Source organism: Rhynchophorus ferrugineus, unplaced genomic scaffold (genome assembly GCF_030347505.1).
Source record: "Rhynchophorus ferrugineus isolate W39M unplaced genomic scaffold, kcgeb_rfMv2 rfM1, whole genome shotgun sequence".
Taxonomy (NCBI): Eukaryota; Metazoa; Arthropoda; class Insecta; order Coleoptera; family Curculionidae; genus Rhynchophorus; species Rhynchophorus ferrugineus.
In genome coordinates, this window is record NW_027472580.1 from 89,105,298 (window position 1) to 89,126,673 (window position 21,376).

The 21,376-nt window shown below is 33.4% G+C and overlaps 1 protein-coding gene, 1 long non-coding RNA gene and 1 pseudogene across 3 annotated transcripts; all 3 read left to right on the forward strand.

Annotated features, from left to right (window-relative positions):
- The first annotated feature begins 525 nt into the window (after nt 1-525).
- Toll-7 (Toll-like receptor 7) lies at nt 526-5,097 on the forward strand. The gene has a single exon (XM_076397538.1). The coding sequence runs from the start codon at nt 767-769 to the stop codon at nt 4,703-4,705; it is 3,939 nt and encodes a 1,312-aa protein (XP_076253653.1). The 5' UTR covers nt 526-766; the 3' UTR covers nt 4,706-5,097.
- A 6,234-nt stretch (nt 5,098-11,331) lies between these two features.
- Nucleotides 11,332-12,064, forward strand: LOC143201129 (uncharacterized). Its single transcript, XR_013006886.1, has 4 exons — nt 11,332-11,484; nt 11,533-11,680; nt 11,732-11,881; nt 11,935-12,064. It is a non-coding gene; the product is annotated as an uncharacterized LOC143201129 (long non-coding RNA).
- LOC143206650 (fatty-acid amide hydrolase 2-A pseudogene) lies at nt 11,935-12,278 on the forward strand (annotated as a pseudogene). Its single transcript, XR_013008490.1, has one exon. The product of XR_013008490.1 is annotated as a fatty-acid amide hydrolase 2-A pseudogene (transcript).
- Nucleotides 12,279-21,376: the final 9,098 nt, after the last annotated feature.

Below are 21,376 nucleotides of genomic sequence, written 5' to 3' on the forward strand. Positions count from 1 at the left end.
AAAAAATTAAAGGTATAATTTGACAAAAATTGATATTATTGTGGTTTAGTATTGCATATAACTTTTGTAATCTCCAAAATGAATGTATTCAAATGAAATTTTTATTTTCTCTCAATTATTCTACATTTTAACAGTGTATAATGGAAATATTGAAATTTATATATCAATATATTGGTTATAATGGTAGTTGATTTAAATTTAAGCAAAGGAAAAGTAATTCTTGATTGTTTAAAAATGTAGTTCATTTCCATGGCTTTAAAATTCTTAAGAATCTGATAATTTCATATTATTTTTTTAGAAAGCTTTATTTGCAGTTAAAATCGTGCGTAAATTAAGTGGCGATCGTGGGACTTTTTACCAAAAGTCGCTGACAAAATTCCGAACGAAGTCCCCGTGTGTGTTCTTGTATTTACATCGTCGAGATCCCCGTCAGGTGGTGCCCTCTGGCGTCGCTATTTTCCCGACTTGGACGCAAGGAGCATGCGTCGCTAGCCGTCCCACAAGTCCGTTATTATACCGCAGTATTCGAAAGCGTTTCTTCAGTGTAGTTTCGATCGTGTTCGGAGTCAGATCGTAGCCGGTGCGTTAGACGACTAGTCGGACGACGATGTCAAGCCCGCGAACACGTCGAGTATGAACGCTTTGGACTGTAACGAATAGTGACGCGCAAAGTGCTAGATTTAGACCGAACGGGGACTATTATGGTTGTGTGACTGAACGGACCGATTTTTTTGTTTTGTTTTTTTTTCTTCGTTGATATTTCGTCATGTTGCCGTTGTTGTTAATCGTGTTGGTGATTGGTGCAGTGGGTTCTTCGAGATACGAAGGCACGGAACAATGTTCCTGGTTGCCGGACAACAACGAGGGCAGCTCCAAGCTCGCGGCTACGTGCAACGTCCGTCTGCTGGACGGTAGCGGCGCCAACATATCCAGTCTACCGGCCGAGATTACGTCGAAATTGAAGATCACCTGTTCGGAGGCGATCCTCTTGGAGAGCGTGTTACCCGCGACCAGTTTACAGCGTCTCCACGAGCTCGAGGACCTCCGCATCGAGAACTGTAAGATCCTCGCCATCGAGACGAAATCTTTCGAGGGTCTTTACAACCTGAAGCGGTTGTTCGTCAACAGTTACAATTCGCACTGGGGTCCGAACAAGAACCTCGAACTGACCACTTACAGTTTCCAGGGATTGAAGGAGTTGCAGATATTGGATCTGGCCGATAACAATATCCGGGCGGTACCGGAAGGTGCGTTCTGTAGTATGGGCAATCTGCACACGCTAAACTTGACCAGAAATCGAATCCGGTCGTCGGAACGCATCGGTATCAACGTACCGGAATGCAGTTCCAGCGATCTGCAGAATCTCGATCTCAGCTACAACGATATCCGAGTGCTGGGCGAGGATTCCGGACTTTCTAAGTTAAGACGCTTACAAAACCTGAACCTGCAATACAATAACATCACCGACTTGTCTGGCGAGAGTTTAACGGGACTGGCGTCGCTCAAAGTATTGGACCTGTCCAACAATAAAATCGGATTGCTTCCGCAAGGACTCTTCGCCGGTTCGCCGGAGCTCAAGGAAATTCACCTGCAAAACAACTCGCTGTATTCGCTGGCCAAGGGATTATTCCATCGACTTGAACAGCTACTCGTCTTGGATCTCAGCGGTAATCAGCTTACCAGCGGACACGTCGACAACGGTACGTTTTCGGGACTTATAAGATTGATTGTGTTAAATCTGTCTCATAACGCGCTCACCCGCATCGACAGCAAAACCTTTAAGGATTTATTTTTCCTGCAAATTCTCGATCTCCGCAATAACTCCATCGGTTTCATCGAGGATAACGCCTTCCTGCCGCTGTACAATCTGCACACACTCAACCTAGCCGAGAACCGACTTAATACCATCGGTTCGCAATTATTCAACGGATTATTCGTTCTCTCTAAACTAACGCTGAACAATAATCTCATCGTTAACGTGGACCCCAGGGCGTTTCAGAATTGTTCTGCCTTGAAGGAGTTGGATTTGAGTTCGAACGCTTTGGCGGAAGTTCCCGATGCCATTCAGGAACTGACTTTCTTAAAGACACTGGATCTGGGCGAGAATCAAATCAGCGAATTCCGTAACGGCTCGTTCAAGAATCTGGGTCAGCTGACCGGACTGAGACTTATCGATAATATTATCGGGAATTTGTCGAGAGGTATGTTATGGGATTTACCTAGTTTGCAAGTTCTGAATCTGGCGAAAAACAAAATCCAAACCATCGAACGGGGTACTTTCGATAGAAACACCCAAATCGAAGCTATCAGGTTAGATGAAAATTTCCTCACTGATATCAACGGTGTTTTCGCCACTTTAGCTAGTTTGTTGTGGCTGAATTTGTCGGAAAATCATCTCGTTTGGTTCGATTACGCTTTTATTCCCAGTAATCTGAAGTGGTTGGACATTCATGGAAATTTCATCGAGCATTTGGGAAATTATTACAAAATCCAGGATGAGATTGGTGTGAAAACTTTGGACGCTAGTCATAATAGAATCACGGAAATATCGCCTATGTCCATCCCGAATAGTATCGAGTTGTTGTTCATCAATAACAACTTTATCAAGAAGATTCAGTCCAACACCTTCGTGGATAAAACGAATTTAACCAGAGTCGATATGTACGCCAACGATTTGGTGAATTTCGACTTGAATGCCTTGAGAATCGCCCATGTGCCATCCAACCGAACATTACCCGAGGTCTATCTTGGAGGAAATCCGTTCCACTGCGACTGTACCATGGAATGGCTGCAGCTAATCAACAACATGTCCGGTTCCCGTCAATACCCGAAAGTAATGGATTCCGACAACGTCATGTGCAAGATGACACACTCCCGAGGAATGACTCACATGCCGCTGAGTCAGGCCAAAGCCAGTGATTTCTTGTGCAGGTATGAAACTCACTGTTTTACTTTGTGCCATTGTTGTGATTTTGATGCATGCGATTGCGAAATGACCTGTCCGAATAATTGCACTTGCTATCACGACCAAACATGGAACACCAACGTGGTGGACTGTTCCGGACAGGCCGCCGCCGAAATACCCCAAAAAATCCCCATGGACGCCACCGAAGTTTACCTCGACGGGAACGACATCAAAGAACTACAAAATCACGCATTCATCGGACGCAAGAACCTTAAGACTCTGTTCGTGAACAACAGCAATGTCGAGGCGATTCAAAACAGTACTTTCAACAGTTTGAACGCCCTCCAAGTCCTGCATCTCGAGAATAACCGAATCGCCAAATTGAAGGGATACGAGTTCGAACAATTGGAAAACTTGAAGGAGCTCTATCTTCAGAACAATCTCATCGCTCACGTCGGAAATCGTACTTTCGACCCGTTGATTTCACTGGAGATATTGAGATTGGACGGAAACAAGCTGGTTAGTTTTCCCGTGTGGCAGTTTTCGGCTAATACTCGCCTGAACGAGATTATGATCGCGAACAACCCTTGGTCGTGTCGTTGCAAATTCCTTCAGGGACTTACTACGTGGGTGGCTGAGAACGCAGTTCGTGTGATCGACAGCGGAAACATCATGTGTTACAATCAGGACTCGAAACCACCTCAGAGACGCGAGCTGGACTTTAACTCGACGGCGTGCAGTGATTTTTACGCAGGAAGTTCCGTAATAGACTCGATGTTAGTGTCGGACTATTGGCCGATGGTTGTGATAACGCTTGGTATTGTGATATTCATTTTGGTAGTCTTGGTACTCTGGTTTATTTTTCGCGATAACGTGCGGGTGTGGGTGTATTCGCGCTACGGTGTCAGGCTGTGTAACTTCAGAGAATCCAGTGCTAAACAGTTCGACGACCGAAACAAGGTCTACGACGCTTTCGTGTGCTATAGCCCCAAGGACGAGGAATGGGTCGTCCAGAGCCTGGCCATGGAACTGGAACCGAAATACCAACTCTGTCTGCACTATCGCGATCTTCCCCACGCCGCCTACATCCAACATGCCGCCCCCGCCATGCTGGAAGCCTCCGAAGCCAGTCGCCGAGTCATCTTGGTCCTGACCAGGAATTTTATGGAAACGGAATGGTCCCGGTTCGATTTACGACAAGCCCTTCACGAAGCGCTCAAAGGCCGAGTCCATAAGCTGGTGATCATCGAGGAGGGACTCATGCGCGAAGCCATCCTGGACCCCGAGCTGCGGCTGTACCTCAAAACAGCCGAGACAGTTCAATGGGGCGAGAGGCGCTTCTGGGAGAAACTGAAATACGTACTACCTTCAGTCGAACCTCGAGGCAAAAACAACGCCAACTACCGGAGAAATATCAACAATTACACGATAGATTCCCGGGTAGTACCCAACGGTACCCACCACAGTCACCATCACTTCCCCGAAAAGGTCTGCGCCCAGAGGGCGCCTTCTCCCGGCATGCAGATGCTGCCTCCACCGGCTTACTCGGCAGGGAACCCGCAGGAGGCGGAGGACGCGAATTACTCGTCGGCGACGACGGCCACTCCATCCCCTAGACCGTCTCGACGGATAACCCAGGAGCCCAGGCCAATATCCGATCACATCTACTCCAGTATAGACTCAGACTACAGCACCTTGGAGAGGGGCGGTTCAGGACGTCGTGGGCCTCCATGGAGGCCAACCCACGTGGTGATGCAGACCCAGGCCAACCATAACGGTGGCCAGGCCTATCTTGTGTGATACATTTTGCTGACTGACTAGGTATATTGTATTGAGAGACTAAAACAATTTTGCTTTTGTCGCGACTGATTCGTCCACGGATTCAGATTCCGAACTAACATATATTGCTTCACGATTCTAAATCGGTTAAACCAAAAAAAATTATATATATATATATTTAAACTATTGTACTTCCGAATCGGCGGACGATTCTTTGCCAGAACACTGGTTCTTCAAAGTTACTATAAGTATGGAAATGTGTAATTCTTTCCTCATGTATTATTTTTGTAAGTATTGTATATAGATATATTTATTTGTTTTTCCTCTTTGGTTTGTATTATGTGTATATTTTTTACGAATTGCAAAAATAAAATGAATTATATAAATAAATATGATGTCAAACTTTAAATAAATCGTTTCATTATACGAATCGCCCACCATTCTTACGACTTTAATTGAATATATTATCGAAAACAGCACTGATAACTAAACAGACATTTCATTTTGTTTCTTAGAACTAAAATATAAATATGTGTTGAAAATACACAAGAATTGTTGAAATAAGCTCTTAAAAGTCCAAAATGTTCACATTCATGTCATATATCATATTAAAAAAATTGCAAAAGAATTAATTTTTTTTTATAAATACAGTTTTTTAACAAACACTTTTTAACAAACTTTTAACAAGCACAGCATTTAGTTGCAATCATACTAAAATTTAAAATCTTTTCATGGATATCATTTAAAATAAATACTAATAAAATAATATGCAATTAAGTCTTTTCAGGTAGTCATTATTTGTTAAACATGTCTCCACATTGTTTTGAAAGCTGTCCTCTCAATAATTCTGGTTTTTCGTTTCCTTTGCCAGAGTACTTTGATATTTGTACAGTAATCAATATTTCTTCTAATTATTTATTGCGTATTAAAAAAATACACAAACATTAAATAAAATAGTAAAATTTTATTTAATCATTTTGCTTATAAGAATTAAAATCAGTACTGAAAATATACAAGAATAGTTGAAATAACCTCTTAAAAGTCAAAAATTTTCACTTTCAAGCTATAAATCATATAATAAAAATTGCAAAAGAATAAATTTTTCCATAAATACAGTTTTTTTTAACAAAAATCAATAAAACATTAATCGTAAAGATCACAATAAAAATATCAAATCAAATGAATTGTACATCTTTGTTTATTTTTTATACAAGATTTTGAAATCGTGGAAATCTAAATAAAGCACAAAGTAATATTTCATAAAACTAAAATCTGAATAAAAAACCAAGCACTTAAAAGCACAACATTTAGTTGCAATCACATCAAAATTTAAGGCCTTTTCATGGATATCATTTAAAATAAATACTAATAAAACAAAAATGATATGCAATTAGGTCTTCTCAAGTAGCCTTATTATTTATGCAACATGTCTCCAAATTGTTTTCAAACTTGTTCGAGTCTCAATATTTTTTTTTTATTTCCTTTATCAAAATACTTTGATATTTGTACATTTATTCTGTATTACAAAAATACACAAATATTAAATAAAATAGTCAAATTCTAAATAAAACTTTAAAATTCTTCCTCTAAAAAGCACCAATTACATACATATCAAAATAAATTTAAAGTTGTTTTGATTTATTTAATTTTAATAGTTCTGCAGATATCTCATTGTTTGTAATGTTGTTGAACTTTTAAATCAATATTTTTTAGAAATAAAATCTGTCTACATTTGTGTGAATAATATACATAGATAATTGGAATCAGTTATTAACATAATTTCGTTTTATTTTAAATTAACTTTTCATAAATGTTATATTTTTCCTTGATTGTTTTATTTACTTAATTAATTGCTTTTAAAAAAGACGGATATAACATATATCTAGGTATCGATATAATTATTACTAATATTTATTTTAATGCCATTCTAACTTTTTACTTCGTATTATATTTACAAGTGAAAACAATTTTTACATTTTTATTAGCCTTAGCGAAATTAGAATTAATTTCAAATACAAATTATAATATGTATAATACTGTTGTTAAAAAAATATTAAATTCTGTACACTGAATTCTTATCTTTATTAATGATCAATATCTTTGCTTTTGTTTATTGTCTTGACCTTATATTAATATTTTATATCACTGAATATAGTTTTCAATCACTTGTAGGCATAAATTCAATATATTGAGGAAAATATAAGACCCATTTATTGAGATATTTTAATAATACTATTTATTATAAATAATACCGCGGGAACTCTCGTATGAAAAAAGCTTTTATTATTATAAATTCCTAATATCATAAGGAAAATATCGGTAATTTTTCTTGGTTAAGGTACCACCCAAAATTTCAAATACTATAATGTACAAAAGGCACTATTTCGATTACAATAGTTTTGCAATTTAGAGACGTTTATTTCGAAATATATTTCATTTTTGTTATATTATATGTATTTCCTTAAGTTTAAATTTCCCTCCAATAGGATTTTTAACGAATTTTGACAAATTGTTATTATAGTACCTGATTATTATATCTACGTAGATATGGTAGATATGTAACTGAGAGGTATAGCTACAGATTGTTTTTACTATAATGTATTATATATACCACATAAATCAGTAAAGATTATTGTATATTGTTCTTTACGTACGTGCGATATTATCATTTATTAGTTAAGATATATTTTCTTGCAGTACTATATAATATTTGATATATCAGTAATCAGTTTAATTCCTTAATGGAGCAAAGAAACTATCAAAATATATAGCTGCTTCGTGGAATTTATTTCGTAATTCAATAAGACTGCTTATGCCAACTCGATTAGATATCTCGATGCGCTTGTCATATGTTTGGATATTTCGCGTTAATATTTGATGTATATCCGTTTATTAATATTAAGTAACATAACTTTATAAACATAGGAAATGACGATAACTTTTTTTTTAAACAAATTCATCATAGAAACATTACGCTTAAAATTACGAACCATTAAATAAAATATAATTTTTGTGTTTGACATTATTATTAAAATTATTATTTTTTATTGATCTTTCACCACTATTTTTGTGGACTCTTTAGCAAGTACCCCATAAACCGTTGGGTTATTTTTAAATTTAGTGTCTGTATTTTTTGGGAACAGCTGTTTCTAAATCTGTTGTTAAATTAAAAGATCATGATCAAGAAGTTATTTTTACTTGTATTAGGGCACATTTTATTTTTATCATTTAACACTTTTAATATTAATTTCAGTTAATAATTTGAATGTTTCTGTTGTACATTATTCAAATCGGTTGTCTGTTTGTTGAAACTTTTATAATGAGTTGATTGAGATTAATTTAGTAGTAATATTTTATCAATTATATTAGGGATTTTATAATGCTTTGTTTGTCCAGCAATTTAATTAATATAAACAATAATTTGTATTTTTGTAATATTAGAGAATTAGGATCAAAATATCATTTTTATTTATATTGGAATAAAATACTATATTTCTCTACAGGTTCTAGATTAATTTCGATATATATTTCTGGTAAATTCATGATTTAGTTTTAGTATAATTTGGGCTATTTGTTTTCTGAGGTTACATTATCTGGTATTCCACATACCGATGTCGAATCCAACAATTGTTGGTTCAAGCTGAAGTTGATATGAAAATGACCATTTACTAAAATAGTTAATAATAACATCAATAAGATCTATTTCATGTTTTCACAGATTTTACTCTATGTACTCTAGCATTATCAAGTTTCAAAGTCACTTTATCCTTATTTGAATAAGAATCGTTTTTCTTTCAATCCTCATCTCGAGCATATATATATATATATATATATATATATATATATATATATATATATATATATATATATATATACCTTTTCGATAGGTTATAGTAAGGTACTTCATTAAACTTTAGTACAGCTTTTGAATATAGTTTTATTTTATATTGAACACATTATTTTATTCTTTGCGAAAATGTTGTCATTTCTCCAGTATAATCAAAAATATTACAATGACCAAGAGTTGTATATGTAATTTATAAGGGCCAAAATTCTTGAATAAATTCTACGTCTTGTTAAGTTTCATGGAAATGTAAATACCACACAGAATCACAGAATGGACATATAACATCTACTACCATCGAACATAATAATGGAGATCAAAGTTTGGTGAATACAGTAAGTGTCCATGTAGGAATTTTTTTTAATGGTTGCATCCAATACATTAACTTGAATTTATAGTGATCTCTTTTAATTGTTTGATTTGGTCGTAGCATCCAACTTTCCAACATCGACCTTTTCTGGGAGACCATCCATACATTTTCGTTTTTTAATATCTTTGTTAGTAATTAGCTAGAAAACGGCATATTTGCACTGTTGCTGTAAACCTTCACTATTTTTTATAAATCACTGTACATTGTGGTGAATTGACAAATGATTTCAGTCGAAATATTGTTCATCTGCTAGTCCCATTTTTTCCCATCTTTAATTTTAACAGATTAATTCCCATTATGTATAAAAGCAGGTATATATAATGCCAAAAATTCGCTAATATTTCAGAATTATGTTATTGTTAGATATCTTACCTTGGAAATTCAATTAATTTCTAGGTCGCAAGTGGCTCACACTGGTCTTCGGTACTTTTCATATAATATAAGCTTGTTGTAAATTGATAACATAGAGATTTGACCAGGCAAGTGGTATATTTTCCTGAACTTGATGTTGACTTCGTCACTTTCCTCTTTTATGCATTCTTTCAATCTGGTATTCTTGGTATCCGAGGCTATTCTAAGACTCCAAACTTGTGTTCATACACGTGGTGGCGTAATCCTCTTATCTGTGTAACTTGTATTTATTAGTTTTGATTTGTTCAATTTAATTTGCTGTTTTTTAGTCCATATTGCAACTTGGGATTAAATTTTTCAGGTATATAATGTCATGGGAAGAGTAGTGATATAATGAAGATAGACCACCGGTTCCAACATACTCGCTGTGACACACCAGCTTTTACCATTTTGATTAAGATATTCAAAGCAGCTAGAAAATGCTTAAGCATCCATCATTTTATTATTAGACATTTATGCCATACTCTGTCAAAAACTTGTGCAATATGAAAACGACACCAGACTTTCCAATAACATATGTAATAACCACGTACTTAGTCAATTGTTGAGTGGACGTTCCTGGAAACCATACTGGTGAGATTGTCAAAGCTTTCTTTGCTCGCGAATAGGTTTCAGTTGTTTTAGAACAAATTACTCAAAAAGTTTAGCCATAAGTGGTAATAAAGTAATAGGGTAGCATGATTCCAATTGACTCTATCACTGAAGACGTCCTCTTTTGTAGTATGATGGAAACTTATTTATAAATTTAAAATTATTGAATAGTAATAGCAAAAAGATAAATTAGTTTATTATAACTAAATGAACTGATTATTGTTCCTTATGATTATGTTATTATTAAATATTTTAAAGTCTTCTTTTTACCAACGAGGGTTTATCTGGACTGGATCTCGGAATTAAGTCTACCGACTAGCCAGTGACCAACTTAGAGATGATCCCAGAAGACGTCTCGTCTTATCCAGCCTGGTTACTGGCCTGACGGGGATGGTTATTCCTTGTCGGATTTTCCACTGTTGTCACAACATAAAGACAATCACAAACATAAAGAACATCCGTATTTCAAACTATAAAATTTATTAATAATTTTAATAAATTGATTTTATGTAAATTACAACTATAATTATCTATCGAGCTAATTAATTAATTACAAAAACATTACCGTTAACTATTAAATAACTGCAAACCAATCAATAAATTACATTCAGTTTTGGTTTACGGTTCACAGTTATTTTATCTAAAAAACTATTTTAATGTTTTTGACGGATTCTGTTGTAACGTCCTTCGTTAAATCTTTTTTTAATTATATGCTAAAGCGTTACAATTCACCAAATGTTAACACGTGGGCTTGAGACGTTACTGCCCAGAAGGAGACAAATATGGTAAATACAGAGGAACGACATTTTATGGTCGCTGCGATGGTCGTTAAAAAGTTCGTCGAGTCTGTAAAGAAGGAAAAACAAATAGTAAATGTCAGAAACTGTTCTTTAATAAATTTGGGTCATTAAATATTTCTGTTCGCATTCTATCGTTGAACAACGGCAGACCAAAGAAAACATGTAAACAAAACTATACCGAACAAACGTACGGCATGTGACACGTATCCGACGTTTTATGAAAGGTTTACTGGTATCTAAATATAACACTTTTTTTATTTCAGCCGATCGATACTGCAATGTAAGCGGATTCGAGAATTTTGCATAACTAAACGTAAATTTTAAAATTATATATATTGCAATTTTTGTCCATGTATTTCGCTTAAAATAACGATGATAGTATCATTTAAAAAATTGTTTCTGATAAGAATTATTAATTATAAATTTTTATCATAAATGAGCTACTTATGTTTTTTTTTTATTTTTAAATGACAATAATTTTCTATAGTTGCATATAAATATTTTATATTTAATTGAAACTACTAGGGTAATCCAAATGGTAGTCAGTGGAGTAAATATTATAAGTTAATTTTAAAGATTTGCTGTCCATTAAATCGCATCGGATACATTCGTAACCCACTTCATGTTTTTTGTGTCTTAAAGTCTTGACCGGGCCAAAAAGAGTCCAAAAATTAAATTTAGATGAACCAGTAGCAATAAAAGACCTGAAAGTTTATTATGTCTCTAATCCACGTGATATTTTTGTGAGTCCATTTAGAGGAGAAACAAAATATTTCTTTAACAGGTGATTTAAATTTTTTCCACTTTATAAGTAACATTAAAACTGTGCTAGGGCTATTGAAATGTTTAAGGAGGTATGTAAGACAAAGCCCAGTGAGTTGCAGTTTGAAGATTTAAAATATACAACCAAACTGTGGAAATATTGGATGACACAGGAGGGAACAAACTTTAAACATGACATCAACAACAGAGAAGGAGAGGTCAGTGTTGGTACTTACAGAGGTCACTATACAGATTTATAAATTTTGCAGATTAATTCAATCGTTGAAATTGTGAAACATTTTACAATCGGAGGTGATTTTACTACAGCAACAATATATAACCTTATTAATGGATTAATGAAAAAGGTTGATGAGAAATGGGCCAAACAAACAACACAACAATTAAAATAAGCTATCTTGGTATGGAATAAAGAATTCAAACACATCCTAAAATAATATTTCGAGTTTTTCAGAGCAAATTAGACAATAACAGTGTCCTCATTTATCCATCTGCACCCTTCCCAGCCAGTTATCATTACACAGCATTCTTGAGGCCCTATAATTTCAATCTATTCTCTATATGGAATGTTTTAAAGTTGCCTGTAACACAAGTCCCATTGGGATTAGGAAAAGATGGTTTACCAATGGGTATTCAAGTAGTAGCTGCACCGTTCCAAGATAGACTTTGTATAGCAGTAGCCAAAGGATTGGAACAACATTTTGGAGGATTTAAAGAACCCTGAACAAATAATTAATGCAAATAATAATATAGAAATATGTTAAATATAGGTGATGGCGTTAATAAAACTTCCCACTTCATGTTGAGCATAAATTAATATATAGGATGTTAATACATTTAATTTCAGAATTGTTTTGCGTGGTCTCAGCAGGAAGACGCTGAGAACGTCATTTGGCTGCATTCCATTGGTTAGTTTAAATTGCCTTTACAGGGACCTATAATGAGAATATTTTACTAGGAAAGCATTTCTTTGAGGTTGAGGATTTCATACCCATCACGCAAAAATTAAATTTGAGATAAAACTCAAATGTAATTTTTCTAAACAATTTATCAAAATAGTATTCTATATAGATACAAATATTATAAAATATCAAAAGCAAAAATATAAGTATATAAAGAATATACATACATATATATATATATATATATATATATATATATATATATATATATATATATATATATATAATTAAATGTGAATATAAAAGAGCTGGAATCTAATTTGAAATCTCAACATATCCCCTGGCAAATATAATCAAATTTATTTATAGTGCTTTTTCCTTTTTTCATATTTTTAGTGCTATCAATTTTAATAAGATGTTTTAAAGTTTGTATCTTTTTGTTCCCACATACTGAAAGTAGAGCAGCGTAATATTTTACTTACTTGTTCAACACAAAAATGTATTGAGGCAAGTTATTATTATTTTTACTATTTTATTATGAAAATTGTGTATGATATACGCCAGAATGGAGAAAAAATACCAAATAGGCAAACAGTAACAAAAAATTAAAATGTATTATATATATCAAAATTACTTCTGTGCTCTTATTATGGTAAAATCGAGAAGTTAAAGAGAGATCTTAGGGATCTATTAACAATATTATAAAACAATTGTGAGATAATATCTTTTCTAAAAAATCAAGCTTATCTTGTTGGTCTACAAATTGTATCATTTTATTTTGTGTTAATGTATTTTTTGACATCCTTGTTGAAAAGGTTATCGCGGTTAAGGAGCCTTAAGCCAATTTATTAATTATAAGTATTTTTACCAATATACATTATGCATAAAGTAAATAAGCCCCTTCAAAATGATTAAGTTTTTATTTCATGGCACTTTACTTTTTAAAGGGTAACAACATTTTTTCATGTAGTACAATCACATTTAGCTTAAGTGCGTGTTAAAGTGTGGGTAATATTTTCATGATTTCTTGTATTTTATTCCTCTAAACAACAATATATATGAATACAAATGCTCTATATAAATAGTTGTAAACGTACTAGGTAAATGTAATGCTAATACAGACCCACACATCCGTAATCTAGCTAACTTGGGTGGTTTCTTCCAAAGAAAAAACGCACGATTCCGCACATATACTGGATACACGGACGATACGTTTGAGAATCAAAATACGTTATAATCAAATAATAGTAAAAGTCCACTAATTTTTGCCTCCAAGTGATTTTTTCAAGAGCGTAAACAAAAAATAATCACAAGTTAACAGGCTATAAGGAGAGTGCAAAACCACGGTATGTGGCCTGGCGTTGTCATGAAGGATGTTGACGCCTTGAATGGGGATAACCCGTCGTTCAAAACAGAAATCTATTGAGGCAAGTTATGATTATATTTTAAATTTTATTATCAAATTATAGATCGAATAATTAAAACGGTTAAATGGTATATGGTATATGTACAACTGAAGGAAACAAACCAAAAAGTAATGTTTTAAGGAACAGCAAAACAAAATTAAAATTTATGGTATGTATTCAAATTACTGCTGTACTTTTTTATGGTAAAATCAAGGAGTTAAGTCATAGATATAAATAGTCATAAATTCTCTATATAAATAATTGTATACATGTCAACTAAAATCACTCACACAGCTATAATCTAGCTAACTTGTGTTTTGTGGCTTTATCAGTCCATTTTTCAAATAGCACATACACTGGATGCACAATACTTTTGAGAATGAAGATATATTATAATCAAATAATAGTAATTACAATTAAGTCACCAAAATTTGGCAAAATGTTGATCGTACTCTATATCAGGCACAAACAAACGACGATATATGAAGAAGCTGCAATGAATAATCGCAATATAGAAATGAACCAATCAAATGCCTGCTTGGGACAATTCAAACGAAACAATCAAAAGTATCAAAACGTGATCTTAGAGCTTGCTTTGGTGGGACCACGCAAAAACAATTCTCCGACTTCGTTTGTTTAAGTGAATTCTCTATATAATAATCTATGGTAAGAACTCTATAAATGAATAATAAAATAAATCAGTTCGTGGTTCTGGTAAACTCCAAGCTTGGAATTCTATACTAGGATGCTCTATAAATTACAGCAAATAACAAAATAGAGGAAGTGTATTGTAATGTACGTAACGACGTCGATAAATTACCAAGAACTAGCTTATCAATAAAACTATATCTCCGCTTCTTTTCCGAAACGGACAAAAAACCATCATCATCGATTTTTTCCTTCCTGCTGCTGTTATTTTTTTCCTTCATACATATTTAATTCGGTCAGTCTCGTTACCGGTACATTACAACAAAGTTATTTCAGCCGTTCGTTCACCAATGAAGCCTTAACGACAGAAAAAAATGGTTCAGAATGGGACGAGAATTACGGCGAGCAATGACAATCAAACGTATCCATCTATACAAAAGACAGGAATTTAATTTTATAAAATTAAACTGACACGTACCGGATTAACAAAATATCTGTTCAATTAAAAATAATTCAATTGAAGCCCATTTTAATATATGCACCTGTGTTTGGGTATTTTATTCGAAAGATATTCGACCGATACATGTTTGCAATTTCATCCTACAAGCCGAATATATTTGCTAAAATAAATAGAACACGAATATTTAATTATCACTGGTTATGTTACCGTTTCAGCGATGAGACGCGAAAAAACGAGTATAATATCAAGATTGAATTGGAATAATGTTCAAAATTTATAATGTATTTTACTTTCATTAGAGAGCATATTAGCCTTTTACGCTTAGTTCTCCTTTCCTGAATTGGATTGAATTGGAATAATGTTAAACAAAAACACTATATTTTGAAGTTTGACTAGAAACAAGTAGCGATTTTAAAGAAACCATACATTTTTATTTTTGAAGTTCAACTTTGCTCTACTGAACATGGACTATTATTATGCTTAGTTCTTCTTTCCTTCGGTACAGTTTTTTCTTGTAAAGACATTTTGATATTACTGTATTTCTCGTTCTCAATATATATATATATATATATATATATATATATATATATATATATATATATATATATATATATATATATACAAGTGATTTTTTCTACGCTGGTATGGGTAGGGTTCTTCGAGTAATAATTTGAAATAGCTCATTTTTAACATGATTTCCTCGAAACTTATTTATGTACTTTAAGCCATTCCTTAATTGCTTAATCCTTAATAGGATTTTTTTAATTTTTCGATACATTTTAGTGATCGTGCCGTACTAATACTCAGTGCATCTGCGACGCACAAAAAACTAATTTCAATAAAAAACCGGGCTTTTTGCAATTTATTAAAACAATGCGTTAAAACGTTTACCTGATTATAAACCGTAGTTATAATATTTTGAAGAATTTTGCAGGCGTTGGACAAACGGACAACTTTTGTAGGCTCTTTCGGTTACATGATCGAACTTTTCTCATGAACAACATTCTATCTCTTTTTAAATAGAATAAAATGAGTTTTATATTACTATAAAATATTACAGATATTATATAAAAGGCATATAATATTTTTGTGTTGTTTTCTAAAGTAAATTTAACTGGAATAAAAAAAATTTTTTGGATGTTAATATTTCTGGTTTGATAGGCAATTTAAGATTAAGATTAAGTAATAAATACCGCTAAGTTATAGGGATATTAAAACTTTTAAAATACGAATATACTAATTCTATTCCAGTTTTCCAGTCGATGCCTTAAATTTAGGGAATAGGTTTAGGGAATCCGATAGAACTTAATCAGGTGAGATAGGCGAGGTAGGTGAGTTGTAGAACAATATTATTTGATTTTGTGTTAAAAAAGTTGGGAGAAACCAATGTTGTACGAAGTAATATATTTAGGGAAAATTTAAGACCTATCGGCCCATAATTCTGGCCTCTTCAAATGTCAAAAATTCTTTAATATGTTAAAAAACTTATTATCTGTTTTCTTGATATAAAAATAAACCACCTTTATTTTACATTTCAATTTGTTTATCTACATAGCTCCTTTGTAAGCCAATTTATCTTGACTCACTATTTAACTTTATTATGTTAATATTTACAATCGAAATTATCACTTCACAACAAATTTTTATTATATAAAATAATTTTGAAGTAGACATTGTAGACGATGAAGTTCAGCGATGAAATTTTAGGTCTCCATTAATAGAATAATATTAAGAAAAACTACTAGATACTATATAACTAGTTGTAATGTGTGTTCCATGTTCTTTGTGAACAAAACAACTATTTGGTTTGTCAGTTTTGTCCTATATATTTTCCTATATAGTTTGGCCTGTTAGGAGGTTGAACTTTTCTTGTTTTGAAGCTCTCCAGTACGATATTCGGTTACTGAGAAGCCCTATCAAGTAACTTTATTATCATTTTTATAATTTTTTATAATTTTTTTATTATTAGTGAATCTACAAACACACTTAAATAAAATACAAATGGGGCTGAAAAGATGGCGTATAAAAGCCGACAAAACAAAATCCAGTCATATAACTTTTACACTGCGTAAAAGAACATGTCCACCAGTCTATATCAATAATTGTCAACTCTCGCTAGTAGAGGATGCTAAATATCTTGGTATGCACCTAGATCGATGCCTAACTAGGAAGAAGGACATACTCTTCAAACGGAAATAACTTGGAGTTAAACTCCATCAAATATACTGCCTATATATATATATATATATATATATATATATATATATAACAGGGTATTATTGTATAATCAAGCCTATTTGGTCCTATGAAATCCAATTATGAGGAAGCGCTAGCAAGTCTAATATATCCATCATACAACAGTTTCAAATGAAGAGATACAACGTGATATTCCTCTAGAACCAATAATGAGTGTAATTCAACGTGTTTGTGTAAAGTACCTCGAAAGAGTGTCCAAATGTACTGGCTAATCAGGTAAATATGCGAAGTAACAGTGAAGTGTGGACTAAAACGTCTAACACCATCCCATGTGATTATTGGATATATATACAGACTTTAGAGTAAGCTTTAGTATAAGACTAATGAATTAAAATATTATTTTATACAGGAGATCACTTAATGAAGTGATTTTCTACATGCCAGGCATATATGATATATACATAACAAATACTTATTGCCCCCTGATCATATTGTGGAACTACTAAGAGTAAGAATAGAAAAAAGTAAATGTTCTACGCTAGATGTATCACTGTTCTACATTTATTTAAACTCGTTCCCAATCCTGTATTATTGCTGTTGAAGCTAGAGAAAGAGAGCATAGCGGATGTTATTACAAGTACTATATAATCCCAAAAAACGATGATATAAATTTAGCGCAAAGGTTCAAATAAACGGTCGAATAGAACTGTAAGTGGTTGTATACAACCGTTACACTTGCTCAACAATGCTGCTATATTGGCGACAGTTTTATGATAATGCACTTTTGCTGTTAGATTTTTATTAGTAATACGATGCGAGACGCGAAAAAGAAGTATTATATTTTATAGCCGTCTAAAACTGACGGAAACTATTATTTAAATTGCAAATTTAGAAACGTCGGCTTAAGTTTCATACGATGGATTGTGAAAAGGCGTTATTTGTCGAAACAAGATAGGTTCGAAAATAATTGTTGGGAGGTTGGATATGAAAAGAAACATAGTTAATTTTAATGTCTGCACGGAATGTACCAAGACTTGCATGTACTTTGATTATTATTTCACTTTAAACAAGCACTTTTTGAGAACAATTGGTATAATATAATAATTAAAATGATCTCTCCATCATTTTCTGATAGCCCTTATAATTTTTTGTCGAATCTATGTCGGTTTGGTAGAATCAGAATTTTGAAATTGTGTGAACTGTAGTAATCAGAAGAAGAAGTTTCCATTCGAGCTGCAATAGCGTATCCTTCAACGCTCTTTCTATGTGCAGCAGAACGTTGTGATACAGGAGGATGACTTAGTTTATATTTCTCGCTATTACCGCTATTTTTCCCCTTAACACATGATTCATTTTGTTGAATTAATGTACCTAAATACCTGTAGTAATAGTTTCATTCGGTTTTAGAAGTTGTGAATACACCATATCTTGCTGATTCCACCAGGTCTCGATGTGACTGTTTCTTCTGTACTACACCTTGATTTTTACAGTTAAGATTATGGTAGTAGATCCAGTTTTCGTGACCAGTCACGATATGTCGCATAAAACCTTTTCCTAGGCCAGTAAATCAAACGACACAAAAATTCGACCTTAATGCACAGTGATTGGATTAAAGTGAGCTAATCGCATATCATTGAAATTGACATTTAGAGTCACCTATCACATAATTAGAACAGCTTCGCGTTATTGTTTATAATTATAGAGTTCTCAACATTTTTCTTTTTATTATTAAGTAGATTTCAAAATTGGGCTTGTACCGTTGTACTGAGCTCAAACAATACAAAAATAATAGTATAAATTTTTGCTCGGTACCAACTTCATAGTGATTGGTTGGTAGTAATTAAAATACTATTGTGAATAGATAAATAGGTTTAGGTAGGTATTAAGGTAAATTATTTGTGTTTAGTAGAATATAAAATATGTGTAATAGTTATGTGTAATTACGTGTAATTACAACGATTACAATGAACATACTTTATATTAGAATGTTTTTTTTTGTGTTAAGAACCTAAGGTTGATTATTTTTTATCTTCTAGTGAGTACCTTATTTATTTTTCGAGGTGGTTTCAATTTTTTAGTTAAATATATTTTGCCCTTGGTAATTTTTTTCTGTGTTTTTAACACCTTTGTTAAATGGTTCACTTTGTTCTATTGCTCACATCTCCCAAGTTTCTCGAAAAATAGTCGATGAAACAGATGCACTTTTAGACTCCTTAGAATATCTAAAGCTCGAAATGCTTTTAGCATTTTTTTATTACAGGTTTATTGTTAAGGTCGTTATGATTTTCTAAAAACCTCTCTATGACCTCCTTAAATGCAATCCGCCTTTCATTTTGAAGGCTCGTCATGGCCCTTATAAATTGTGGGGTATCCATAAGATGTCTAGTATTTGTTAAAAAATCGTCCTACACCTTTGGTTCTGAGAGGTTTGGAAACGTTGAAACTATGAACTGAAGCAACTTCCATATTTGGGATGTAATTTTACAAACTACTTTATCGGTCCGAACCTTATCAGTAGGCAGCGGTGGTAGAGAAGTTCTGGAGGTACCAACAATGGGAGTAAACTCCAAAACTTGGAAATAGCCAAATATACATAGAAATAAGCTGAAAGACGGACCTGTGTAAGTTTATGCATTTTGTTAAAATATGAGAAAATCACTTTAGTTGACAGACATTTTGCTGGAGACGGAAATTTCTTAGTTTGATTCATTAGGAAGGAATGGGTAAATTAGAAGTTACCGATTACCAGCCAGTTTAATTTGATTATATATAGATATAGTTATATATTATAGGTATCATAAAACAATGACATCGACTAACACAAAAAGACAAGAGATATTTTTATACGTTACCGATCGGGGGTGATCTATACATTTGCGCGGATATAATCCAATTAATAAAATATAATACGTCGAAATGACCAATAAAACATCTATTCGATTAAAAGCGACCGAATTTATATCGAATCGGTAAAATATGAGTCGCGCCTTTGTGCGTCGTTCTTTATGAAGCGCGCGACCTGAAAATACACGCACACTATCGAATTTTATAACGAATTAAAAGCAAAAATCGGGGCCGTTAATAATTACTGTCAGACTGTCGCTATCGGTATTTTATTATTTACTAATAATTTCCGATATTTCGCATGTAGTACGTGGTTTTTTCGGGGTTCCCTGTCCGGTTCGAATATGCAACCCGCGCCGAATACTCGACTTTATATTAAATATTGTATTTAATTAATGACATAATGGATTCAGACGCGACATATTGCTGCATTGTGGATATATCAATTGTTTGTCGCATATATAGGGATCGTTGATCAATTATGAAATACGATATTTATAATAAATGTCATAATCACTAAGCAATTGCCTATATTTCGCCTACATTCCAAGGGGGAGCGCTCTTCTTTCACGAGAGCAAAATGTTGGCTCCAAATCCAACACAGGACTTGGTTGTGCTTTTGCCTATAATGGCAGAATATATCTTTTCAGGCTCGCTGAACAGTTACTGACATATGGTAAACGGTTCATTATTTCAGACTACTACACTTAGCTGTATAGCTTCTTTGAATGGAAGTACAAACCTTCTCTAGTCTCCAATATCCCTAAGCCGCCTGCGATCACTTTTGCTGGATAGTCATTTGCTGCCCTAGTGTGGATCCCCTCTCACGTTGTGATTGTTGGGAATAAACAGGCAGAATCACCAGAGCTGCAGTGCAAAGACGCTGGGTTCCAGAGGATGGATTAAACAAATTGTTTGAAATAAAAACTGACTTTTTCAGTCTCTTCCGTGTTCCCTCTATCTGATCCCATGCAATGAAACTCAATCGCCTGAGGCCAGGATATTGTTATTTCTCGCACAGCCACTTGATGTTCCCAAACGCTGCGCGAACTGTGAGTTATATGATCAATCCCCAGTCTCTGTCTTCCATTTTTTGAGCGACAGCCATCGCCTTTCCTCTATAAGTATAAGATTTGAACTGAATAATTATAGAAACACTCCAATTGGAGGCTTTAGTGGTTATTATCATAAAATTTATCACATATGAATAGGACCCTTAAGTCTCAATAAATTTCGTTTGCTTTGTATCCTTTAACTTTATAGCTCTTCCTGTTATTTTGTCATATATTTCAGTAATAAACAGGAACATTTGTGTTTGTCCACGTTTTTTATATGGAATGTCGTATTTTAAGAGCAAAAGCACAATTATATAGTTTCGAAATAACAATAAAATCGACGATATTTTGCAGCAATTATTTCTGTCATTATATTATCCTATAC

Coding starts and splice junctions, on each gene's coding strand:
- Toll-7 (XM_076397538.1), top strand. CDS start 767: ATGTTGCCGTTGTTGTTAATCGTGTTGGTGATTGGTGCAGTGGGTTCT.